The 12,290-nt window shown below is 40.3% G+C and overlaps 1 protein-coding gene across 3 annotated transcripts in view; it reads right to left on the bottom strand.

The window, feature by feature from the left end:
- Nucleotides 1-12,290, bottom strand: part of dab2ipb (DAB2 interacting protein b) — a 166,563-nt gene that overhangs the window by 88,410 nt on the left and 65,863 nt on the right. For all 3 annotated transcript variants that reach the window (XM_072674954.1, XM_072674949.1, XM_072674941.1), the window contains exon 2: nt 6,753-6,862. In XM_072674954.1, the coding sequence (XP_072531055.1) occupies nt 6,753-6,827 (75 nt within the window). In that variant the 5' untranslated portion in view covers nt 6,828-6,862. The remainder of the gene's footprint in view (nt 1-6,752; nt 6,863-12,290) is intronic.

Below are 12,290 nucleotides of genomic sequence, written 5' to 3'. Positions count from 1 at the left end.
GCTCAAATGTATCCATTCACATCATATAATTAGTGAATTTAGCCATGTTGCTGACACAGGTGTTTGACTACACACACATAGTAAGTATAATCTCCATAGACAAGTACTGCCAATAGAACAGGACCCTCTGGAGCAGCTGCATGAGTCTAAGATCACCATGTCCAACGACAAGCATAAGCTAGAGGGGTATAAAGCCCCCATCACTGGGTTGTGGAGCAGCGGAGCTGCCTTCTCTGGAGTGACAGAATGCGATTCAGTAACTCTGGGATGAGTTGGAGTGGTGTCTGTTGTTCCAACATCTAGTGGAAAACAGCCCCACAAGAGTAAGTTCTTATTAATCCAACTTCCTTTTTGAATACCTGTGATTTCAAAAGAAACATTACTCGAGCAGGTGTCTACAAACTTTTGCACAACCTATCAAGTCCCATCAACTGTCCTGCTATTGGTTGCATGGCTTTCTCTGGAGTTCTTTCTTTCTCACTATGTATATATAAAAGAAAAACAAAGTACAGGACATCCTTAGCAGGTTAATACAACCTCAGCTGAACACCACACAATAGATTCCACCATGTCACCATAAATATATATATATATATATATATATATATATATATATATATATATATATAAACCTAGGCCAAAGTGCAGAAGCAGGGTGTGAAAAAGTAAGTACACCTTTACTGCTTCCATAGGAATTAAGAGGGTAGGTAGCAGCCAGGTGCTGCTGATCAAATGCTCTTGATGAACTGATTATCAGCAAGTGTGATCACCTCTGTACAAGCCGAAGTTGTGGCAGTTTGCTGGTCTGGAGGATTCAGATGTCACACTATGTCAAAAAGTGAAAACCGGATGAGGAACCATTTTCAACAGCAAGAGCAGGGACACTATTTGATGGTGCTTTCAACTTATAGTCCACCAACCACAATATCCAGTGTGTGGTTTTCTGCATGTTCATGTGGTCAAAAACTGATTCAGGTTATTGACAGTGTACAGAAATCTACCATTTAAAAGATGCCAACTGTTTCTATTGGTAAGTGTGCTGAACAAGTGCATAACACTGATGTGCATTTTTAAATATCACACACTAACATTCCACTATATGACTATAGTCAGAAAGTGTAAATCTACAAGGTGCATCTTAAATGGTCAATGGATGACGGTAGGTAGATGATAGGTATGTGTAATTAACTGGAAACTCAGGGTAAAGTCCCATTAATTAGATCAACAACAAACATTAGCATGCATTAGGGCTGGGCAATATGGTAAAAATATTGTATCACAATATTTAAAGATATTTTCGCGATACACAATCTTCATCAGGATAGACATTATCGCAGAAAAATGCATCAGTAGTTATGGACTAATTACACAGTTTATAATGAAACATGCAACTGATCAGTGTTATTTGAGCACTCATCATATCCCTGATATGCTTCAAAAAGGATATTATGTACCACGATAAGAAAATGCATAAAGATACGATAAAATACTGTCATATTGCCCAGCTCTAGGATGCATTATAAAATCAGTATCAGTTATTGGCTTGTAATTACTTTAAAAATGATCAGTGTCACACAGAAGTTTAGATTAGGACCATGTTTTGAACTGATATAGGATGATGTGAAGGATGATGTGAACTTCAGAGCAGAATGTTATGTTGGATTACTGCACTGAATTACCTGCATTCTGTTAATTTCACTGCATTTGTACACCTAAAGAAACTAGTCTAGAAGTCTGAGCTTGATGTCGGAGCCAAGTTGCTTATTTTAGTGGCTTGTCTTTTTATGAATTAGTCTGAGTGGATGTTTTTCTCACTCTTTGACTTTGGTCATTTTTGGGGTGGTCGCTATCGCCCCCTGCCTGCAATCCCAGGAAAACCAACTGTCCTAAATTTCAGAGTTGTCTGACAGCGGTGCCAGTGCCAATTTCATCTCGCTGAATACACTTTCACTTCAATCATCTGACAAACGTTCAGCATGTCTTTGAACCTCCTTGGTCAAAATACTGTTTCTGAATATGAAATCCGCTGCCGTTCCTTTTGGTACAGGCCTCAGCAAACCAGGGTGTGTACCACTTTAACAGAACAGCGCAGAAACAAATAGACTAATTCTGGCTAAATGACACTGGCAGAGCTTGTTCAGACACACACACACACAAAAATTATGACTCAACACACTGGGCAAACTGTCATGCTGTTTCTCGCTGCAAGATTAGCAGGCAGTCTAAATCTAGAGCTATGCATTTTATTTCTCTGCTTAGCTATTTTAAGTATCTCTACATTAGTTTGGATGCCTGTGATAAAAATAAATGCCCTGAGCACTTCCTATACTTAGAAGGAAAAGTCTGAACATCGACCTTGGCTGAAGTCAGATGTGTTTAGCAACGTTTAGCAGAAGCAGTAACAGTGACAATCTCAACCATTTGTAAGGGCAGGAGGTTAAAAGATAGAAAAACACTGAGAAAAAGCGAAGAGTAAGAACAGTGGCCACACAGAGACTGAAGGGAGTCAGTGAGCAAATCCATCTCTGCTGCTCATGACAGCAGGGGCAATACCAGCAATGGCCAGCAGAGGAGACAGTGTGCTGCTGAGTCTGGCTGAAAGAGCCCGACCATGGGCTTTTTTAAATTGGATTTGAGGTTTTGTAGTGGATTGTAGCAGTTGGACGTGCAGCCATTACATTTATTAAAGCTTTAATGATTTATGGTTACTGTAAAACTGAAAGACGTCAAGCCAACAAAGCAGCATTATCTCCACTGTGAGAGCGTTAATAATGCATGAACCTCTGATTAGGTTTGATTCCAACACTCAAACTTCAGACTTCCAGACATTATGCATCCTGTCCACTACATGTATGAAAACAAGCAGTGATCTTTATGTTTTACAACAAATTTTACAGTTCAGTCAATGTGCCACCAACCGACCTGTACACCTGGTCAGATTCGTAGAACACACCTCCGGATTTAACCCTTTTATGCACAATGTCCGTATACATGGACAATTCCATAACGTTTCATTGTGATATTTGAAAGAAGATAAGATTTGCATTTTTTATGAACAATAATAATTGTGTGGCCACAGTTTCTGCTGCTTAATCTACATTTTCTATATTGATACTGTTACATCACTGCTGTTGATGTATTTACTTAATATTTATTTTTCATTTTACCCCAATTGTCCCCCTATTTTTTAAATTGATGCTAATGCAACCCCACTCCCCCCAACTGCTTAGAGGGCTACACCACTTGGGAACAGAAACCCACATAAATAGGAATTTACATCCCATCATTCATATTTCATAATTTTTGTGGTTAATAAATAAATAAGTGCTTGCAATTCTGAATGTGTTTTCATTCAAAATTCATTCAAAAAATCTCAGCACATTCAGCATTTTGAATGCTCTGATTCCACATAATGATAAGAATCACATTCAGCAATAAGGAAGTTTGCCGTCTGGCAGCAGATTTAAACTAGTGAAACCTGTGGATGTGTATTCTGCATGTGGAATGGCCAATAGGGGGGCTTCGGAAACAGGGCAGGGCCACTCCACAACTCCCCCAAATCACCTCACATAAAATCAATAAGTCAAGCCCCCCCACCCCAACATTCCACCCATCCTCTACTCTGCCCTGTGAAAGAGACAGATGGTTAATTCCCTGGTGAGGAGCTACAATGTTTTCGGACATGTTTGTTTACACATGCATGTCATCAACAAGTTCTGCACGTACACCCTCTCAGCTGATTAACTGATATGTTTAAAATGCAGCTTCTGATCTGCCCGGATTAGCATGGCAAGCCAGAGAGGAATGTATGAAGAGAACTCAATCTATGTAGACTGAGACATACACTGTATGTCCAAATGTCTGTGGACACCCCTTCTAATGAACGCATCCAGAACTTTGCACCCATTGCTGACACAGTTGTGCAAATGCACACACACACACACACACACACACACACACACACACACACAGCTTGTCTAGTACCATCTAGTACCAGCTTGTCTAGTCCATCCAATTTGGAATAAGTTAGGGAGTTGGCAATGAGGTGGGGTGTTGATCATCCAACATACTGACCTCACTAAAGGTCTTGTCACAGTATGCTCCAAAATCAACGTCTGAGGTCTTCCCTGGACAGTTACTCCAACAAAAGCAGAGTCCTTTTTGTTTTTAACACCTTTGATTTTAGAGGTGTCTCAATACTTTTGTCCATTCTATGTTTTCAGACTGAGCCATCATGATTAAAATGTCTACAAAGCACATCCAGGAAGTCTCAGTCAAGTGCTAGGACTGCCTGTACATCTTTGATGCAACTTGTCCATTTTGGCACCCCAACAGGTGCTGGCCAACAATGTGCAGGACCTCAGTGACGTGAATCCTGACCTGTGCATGGAGTGGGTCTCCAGAGGCACTGATGAAAAAAAAAAAAAAACGGAGAGAAAAAGAAAGAAGTTCTCTCTCTCTCTCTTACCACAGTGTGTTTGCAGTGTATCAAAGGTTGGGTTGTACCACTCTTTGAGAGCTTGTAATTGTGTTTACAAGCGTGGAAATCTGTGTTTTAATTAAAACAGCAATACCACAACTTACATTTAAGACCTGAAATAGGAAATTAGCTGCTTTCCTCAAAATCTCTTTCAGATCTTTAGTGCAGCACAAAAACCTTTCATACTTCACGTTTATACACACACACACACAGGCATGTGCAGATGTGCTACTTGCAACACAGAGTCATCTGGAGTCCAGACCAACTTCACTCAGAATCAAAAGAGTCACTTTCGCACATAAACACACACACACACAAACTAATCCCTATGCTGTGTGGCTCAAATCAAGTACTTCAATAATGCATTAGCCACTTTTAGTGCAGCTAGTATGTCTGCAATTGGATGTGGTCTTCTGTTAAAGGACCTAATTCCCGTCTGCCACATCAGTAGCACACAGTTGATTACTGCAGATAATTATTCGGACACATGACATAGTACTTTGAAAAAAGTATTCATTCATTCGAAACACACTCATAATACAAACCAATCTCCAAGTGCTAAAGCAACTTTCTAAACACTGGAGTATTCCTATTAAGTGTTGCACCGATACTGGCACTTACACACAGTACTGGTATCAGCAATAGAGAGCACAGACAAACTTACACCGACGTACTTTTTTATTTTTATTTTTTTTTATATAGCATTGCTTACTTGGTTTTGAAACCAAACGTTTAAACAACTACTAAAAGCTAGTCATAAAGAGTTATTACTATTAAACAGAAATGTTTCGGAACTTTACAGCACTTTTGTTTTTCTGGTTCTGAAACCAAAAGTTGAGTTTAATCAACTTGTTTAAAGACACACACTGAGGTTTAATACCTTTTTGCCTAGAGACGTGTACTGAATAAGCACTTTTAGTTTCTAGACTGCCATTTTTCCACTGCTCTAAAATGTTCAAAATAGACAGCGCACCCCAAACATTGCCACTACACGCACTGTGCAATTCTGAAATAATCTTTATCTTTACATTATTACTGGCTGTTTGTATTAAGGCTAAACCTGTGTACCTCAATGATGAGAGTTACAGTGTAGTAATTCTGCTATTTGGTGCACATGGTTATTGTTTTTTTAAGATGAAACTGTGAATTTATTTGTGATGGGGAGAGAACAAAATTCCTGAAAATGAAGGTCAAACTACCCTTTCAAATTTAAATCACTCAAATGAACAAAAAACCTCAGGAACGGTTTGTAGCGGTCGGCTAAATAGTGCACGATAAAGATCCACATCAAGGCTGGCTTCCCCCACTAGCACCACAATATCGTTGACCAGTAAAGCTGATTGGCTGATTTTTGTTGAAGGGCGGGACTTTATCTGTAAACAGATGCCATTCTGAGCATTCATATTTCCACCAGTGCCGAGTCCCCTCATTTATTTAGTTTCTGTTGGCACATACTAATTGTGTGCGTGGAGTCCTGCTCTTTATTTCAATGCTCACGCTAACAGTTTGGAGCACCCAGACAGTGGTGTTATGCCTCATTTTCAACTTTGGCAGAGAAATGTTGAATGTTGATCATTTGTCATTTCAACACTAATTCAACAACCAAAAGTTTGCTGGCTAGTGAAGTATGCTGTGAAATCTAAAGAAAATGAATAAAAATTTAATTTAATCCATAAATCACAAAATATTACTTAAGCAATTCGTGCCTCTATATTATAAGAGCTATTTAAGTCGACAGTTTTCTAAGTAGAGAGCAAAGCATGGAAATGACCGTGTCTGTGGTAACTGTCCGCACACTTCAGATGATGTGATGCACATATTTCTGTATGAACATTTCCAAGTACATTTTCCAGTATCTCAGTCTTGATTTCTCAACTTCCCAATCAGAAGTGCACTCTTTTACCAATTAGCTTTTTAGAAAGAAATGTCTTTGCCTTTTAACTTGGTTCCAGGCAGTTACTCCTGCTGTACCATTCTACTGTAAGTGTTATTAGCCAGCACAGGCAGCCGTTTAAAGTCATCGCTGATCCATCACTCATATCCATTCAAGTTAGTCAGCAGATACTACACACAAACACTATTGTCCTTTGACAGCAGTTCCATTAGCATGCTGAAGCCAAGCCAACGTTGGTTTTTCTTCCTTGTTTGTTTCAAACCAATCAGTTTTGCAATGCTATGCTCTTCTGGAGGCGCAGCATCACCCCTGCATGAGGTACACAGTGTAAAACTTAAGAAGAACATAGTGTGCCCAAACTGAGATGCAGACACTCACTGTTACTCTGAAGGGCGTTGCAGCAGCAGTGGGCTCCATTGTGGGCGGGGCTTTATCAGGGGCGGAGCCTGGCATGCTGCGCCTCCGTCCCGTTCGCTCAGGAGGAGAATCTGAGAGAGAGAGAGGGAGAGAGAAAGAGACAGGTAGATAGGGAGATATTTAATTTGGCATACAGAGGCGGCTATGCTTTTGCATGACAGTCACACCAACGAAGCTATGAATGGAACTGAGCTTGATTGAGTGACTGCTGGCACAACACAGACAGCATCAAATAAACCACATCAGATACGAACCGCAAGCAGCTGAAAGCCGGGACCTCACCAAAAACATCAACACGACAAAGGCCGGGTTCCGACATATACATCCCCCACCCAACAAAACAGATCTCGATATAGTTTCTTATCTCCATTTACGAGGCAGATCCGAGCATGTCCTCTGTTTGTGTATGGAGTGTGGACTGTGTGTCTAGCGGGCATGGAATGTGAAACTTATAGAGGCACGCTATCCAGCCAACAAACCCAAGGGTCAGCCGCTGTGTTGACATTGACTCACACGTAAAGCGTCCTTCCCTTATGAACAGCCAATAACCCTGATGATGTATGTGTCAGTCAGAAAATACCATACCTCATGTGCAATATATATACAAAACAGAGCACAGCTTAACCTGAATAACTGAGCTTTTTGAAAAGCCTGCCTTGGTAATTATTTTTAGGTAAAACGTCTTCACTGAGGCTGACCTAACAGCATGTTGCTAATATTTAGTACTACTAAGGAAAAAGTTTGTTTAGTGAGGTGTATGAGTACTCGAGTACTCGCTTAACCGAGTGCTTGAATTCATTGAAACGCACATCTAGAGGACACACATCTTGCACTATTCTGCCCGTTCTGCCTTTATTCATCAAATAAAGGGATTTGAGTACATCTAGTAAGGATAACTTTGCAATGTTTGGCTCATTTGAAAGTTTAATAGAACCTTAGATCATCTTAGTCTGTCTCGTCCTAGTGATCAGACACACGCAGCGACTGTGAGCCCATGAGCCCAGGGAGCAGAGATGGTGAAGGGCCTTGCTCAAGGGCCCAACAGTGGCAACTTGCTGAACCTGGGTATTGAGCCCACAACCTCTAACCGCTCTGACCGCCAGTGACCGTCTGTGATAACTCTCTGCACACTACAAATGATGCAGATGACGATTAGGCTGTAAAAAACACTAAAGTATTCCTTTAAAGCAGCATTATGTAAAACAATCTGAGCTCCCCCTACAGTTGGGAAGTGTAATTCACACTGTTTCTGTTACAGAACCCCCAGTGAATGTAAAAGAAGCATGTGGAGATTTTACAAAGGATATGACACTAACACAGACAACGCAGTTTCACCCGCTTCACCAAACTTACATAGTGCAGTTAGCAGCTAGTGCTAAGCTCAGAGTAGCAACAACAGTGACGCTACTTTCCCTGTTACGGGTCAGAAGTGTCACAATGATTTTGAAGTCGTTTTATTAAAGTAAAAATTCTACATATTGATGCTTTAATAACTTTATTTTTGAGCACCTGACATACTGTACTTTGGGTTACTAGGCTTGTGTTGCTCATAAGAGGTGTGGACCTGGATCTCTGTAAAGCGCTTTGTGACAACATTTGTTGTGAAAGGCACTATATAAATAAACACTGAATCAAATTGAATTATAACCAGTGTACGAATCCTCCAAATCTGTCACTGCCTCCTTTCATGTGCTTTATTGTTTTTGGCCTGTGCTGGCTAGAACACCTGAGTCAAAGCTGTTATGTTTTAAAAGCATTAGCATAGCATTAGCACTGTCAAATGTAATCCAAATTTAGTGTCGCCCCACCCTTTAGAGGAAATCTTCAATGAAAGGTTCACAGCAGAGAGGTTTGGAACTTGCATTAAGAGAGGAGACAGCTTTCACTATCCATCAGAGTGTGTGTGTGTGTGTGCGTCTGATAAGCAGTAGATAGTTTGTCTAAGTAGAGATGAGCGAGAGACAGACAAAGAGAAAGAGTGAGTGAGAGTGAGTGAGAGGGAAGAAAGAGAGGACATTAGGCTTCTAAGCGGAAACAAGGAGCAAAGCAAAAGGCCAATTAAAGAAGCCGTGTGCAGACCAGCCATCTAGGTACTTTCCAGCAAAAACAGCCAAGAAGTTAAACGTTTTCATTTTTAGGAGATATTTCTATGGTGATTAGGTAGCGGATGATCCACTTTCAGAACAAAAAGAGAAAGTCAAAAGGAAAATAAGTGAATGAATAATAATTGAAGCTCCACTCTCGCTTCAGATCCAAGAACATCCACAGGTGTTTCTGCCCATCCTTCCATTGTGAGAAGACAACTGGACACTGTGGGTCTGAAAGGATGTGGAGCTCACCAAGAAGCCCTTACTGAGAAATGAAAACAGACAGAAAAGAAGAAATCAAACTGCTGAAGCTGCTGCTGTTCCCAGAACAATGGAGTGGCCACCGATGGAGAATCCAGACATCAACGTAACTGAATAATCTCCTTGTATGAAGATGTGAAAATTAAATTAAAAAGAAGTGAATGGGGCTACCAGAGTCCAGACTTCAAAGTCTTTGAATGTGTTTGGAATTACATGGATAGTGAGTATAAGAAGCTGCTCCAGCTTCCATGGTTGAACTTTGGCGGAGTTCCTGAGAAGTATAAAAGCTCTAATAAAGTTGAAGAGTGGAACACTCAAACATCTGATATTAGATTTAATTGTTGAGCCTCATTTTAAGTGCCAATTAAACACACATGCACACACTAATACACACATGCACACACTAATACACACATGCACTGCTGTACACGAGTCAATTACCAATTTTATTTAGTTACCAATTAAAATGGTCAATTAACGTCTATGGAATCACGCCATCTGCAACACTGAGTTTATGGAGCTACTATTATAGACACACACACACACACACACACACACACACACACACACACACACACACACACACACACACACACACACACCTCTGTAAAATCACAGCATGGCCAGTTCACTTATTCAGAAATAGATCCATTTTGCCCTCTTACAGCCTGAACACATGTTTCTGTTAGACCTTCTTTGTCATCAGTGACATTTTGATTGACAGGTCCCATCCCACCGGTCAGCAAGCACAGTCTCCTGGCCCTGCTGTTCCCATGGCAACTAGATCTCAGACAGTGAGAATTTGGAATGCATTGGCTTTCGGGCATCAGGAAACAATGCCACCTGTCAGCACACACACATACACACACACACACACACACACACACACACACACACACACACACACACACACAGGAGTTTTATCCAAGAATCCAATCCACAAGATCCAAAGCCAGTTCTGGGCTGCCAAACAGCTGTGACTTTCCTCATAGCTGGCTCCAAAACCCAGACCAGGTCTGTAAGAGTAGAACAATGTTCAAATCTCATCTGTCATTGCAGGTTATCAGACTTCGTGACATTAATACATTTATGCTACAGATTTTAAGAAATGTTTGAGATGTATGCAAGTTATTGTATGGGAGTTATGAAACGTATGCAAGTTATTCTTCATATAAGTTCAGTTACAGAAGCTGAAGCATTTTCTGCTTCTCACCATCCGAATCATCCCAAACACATTCAATGATGCTGATGTCTAGACTGGGGGAGGAGTTTGTGTTCAGCAGTTTGATTTGATCAAATCTTCTTTTGTGTCTGTTTGTTTTTCTCAGTAAGAGCTTTTTGATCAGCCCCACATCCTTTTAAGCCAACAGTGCCGAGTCGTCTTCTCACAGTGGGACAGAAACACCTGTGCATGTTTTCAGATTCTAAGCAAGAGTGGAGTCTTATTTTCTCCTCTCTCAAAGACTAAAGTTTTGAAGAGGAGGTACTTAGTTAGTACTGTACAACATTCTATATATGTATATATATATATATATATATATATATATATATATATATATATATATATATATATATATGCACACACACCTCAACTGACACGGACAAAACTGTTCCTCATAATGACTTTGCCCACACTCTTAATCACATAGGACATTCCAGAAACCAAGCACATCTAGTTGTAACTGCCTTTGCATGTTGATTTTATTTTGAATGAGTAATTTAGCATTTTGTAGTTTTAGTAGTCAGGATGGGCTTAGAAACATTTCTTCCATGAAAATATTCGGCCATTCTCAATCTGATGACTTCATTGCCAACTACAGGAAAAGTAGGTATTATGTTTTGAGAAACTTGACACCGATGCCTCAATTAGCATACGTACATCCATCTCATTCATATTTTGCAAAGCAACCACTGGAGAAGAAGATCCATAATAAATACTGAAACTACATGTATTCACATAAAACTGTTTGGTGGATCTAAAAAAAATCTAAATCTTAGCTAACAATGATCAGACATATGTATTATATATAGATTTATGTGGACTCCCCCTTTAAGTGCTGTTTTTCTGATAGGGCAGGTCTTAGACAGTTGTTAGGGGTCCCATTTTCTCTGTAAACAGAAACAAAAATGTATTGATCTTCATTATAAACAGACTTTCTATTTTCCAAGTGCATTATCTCTGAAAATGAGTAACTTCATGTGTGGAAATAAAAAAAAAAAATGAAGGGTGGTATTTAACTTTTTGAAAAAATGGAAATGAAAAAAATGTCACAGTACTATAAAAAATAAGCAATAAAAAAGGATGGGAGTTCATAATGTTACCATGGCAAAAATTATGACAAATATGAAACACAAAACCAACAGCCATCTGTCATACAATCTGCTCCTTAAATATGCACGCGCAAACACATGCACACAGATCTGTACATATCTGCAGAGTCGGGCTACAACTAATGCCAGCCAGGTTTTCAGAAATTGCTTCCACATTTTCACTCTTCCTCCCTTCCACACATGTTTACACGCACAAGAAGAGTGGATATCACAGTGGGAAAAAATATAGAAACATTCACTAATCTGAACAGTGTTGAACCCTCAAACCACCTCAATCCACACAAATACACTCGCACACACCCTCACAAACAAAAACACACACATTCACAGGGTCAGAAAACACACTTCCTGCGCTGCGGGCTGGAACAGCATAGTGTTTCCCCGTTTTCCGGAGCACAACATTCCAAAGCTAGAATGAACCCTCGACAATACACAGACAAGTTCAACCACTAACACGTCGCTGAAGCTGTTACATACTCCAGTTTGGTGAGCTGACAGCTGCGCTCAGAGACACTGACTGGTCTAATTAGTTTCAGTGCAGTAGATTTCATGTCTCAGACCAAGACCCTGTCCTACACCTTACTAATGACCTCACTGTCTGACCTGAGTGCGCCAGTGAAGCCCAAGTGAAGCCTTTCGGTATTGTGTATTGTTAACATATTTGTACACTTGGACAGTACAGAAAATTCTGTTCTCTGCATATAGCCTGACTTCCAAAAGCCGAGGTCAGAGTGCAGAGTCGGGCATACTGTGACTCCCCTGGAGTAGAGACAGTCAAGTGCCTCGATCAAGGGCCTAAAAGTGACAGCTTAGTGAACCA

Source organism: Salminus brasiliensis, chromosome 1 (assembly GCF_030463535.1).
Source record: "Salminus brasiliensis chromosome 1, fSalBra1.hap2, whole genome shotgun sequence".
Classification (NCBI taxonomy): domain Eukaryota; kingdom Metazoa; phylum Chordata; class Actinopteri; order Characiformes; family Bryconidae; genus Salminus; species Salminus brasiliensis.
Note: the sequence above shows the minus strand (reverse complement) of the source record. Positions and strands in the feature narration are given on the sequence as shown.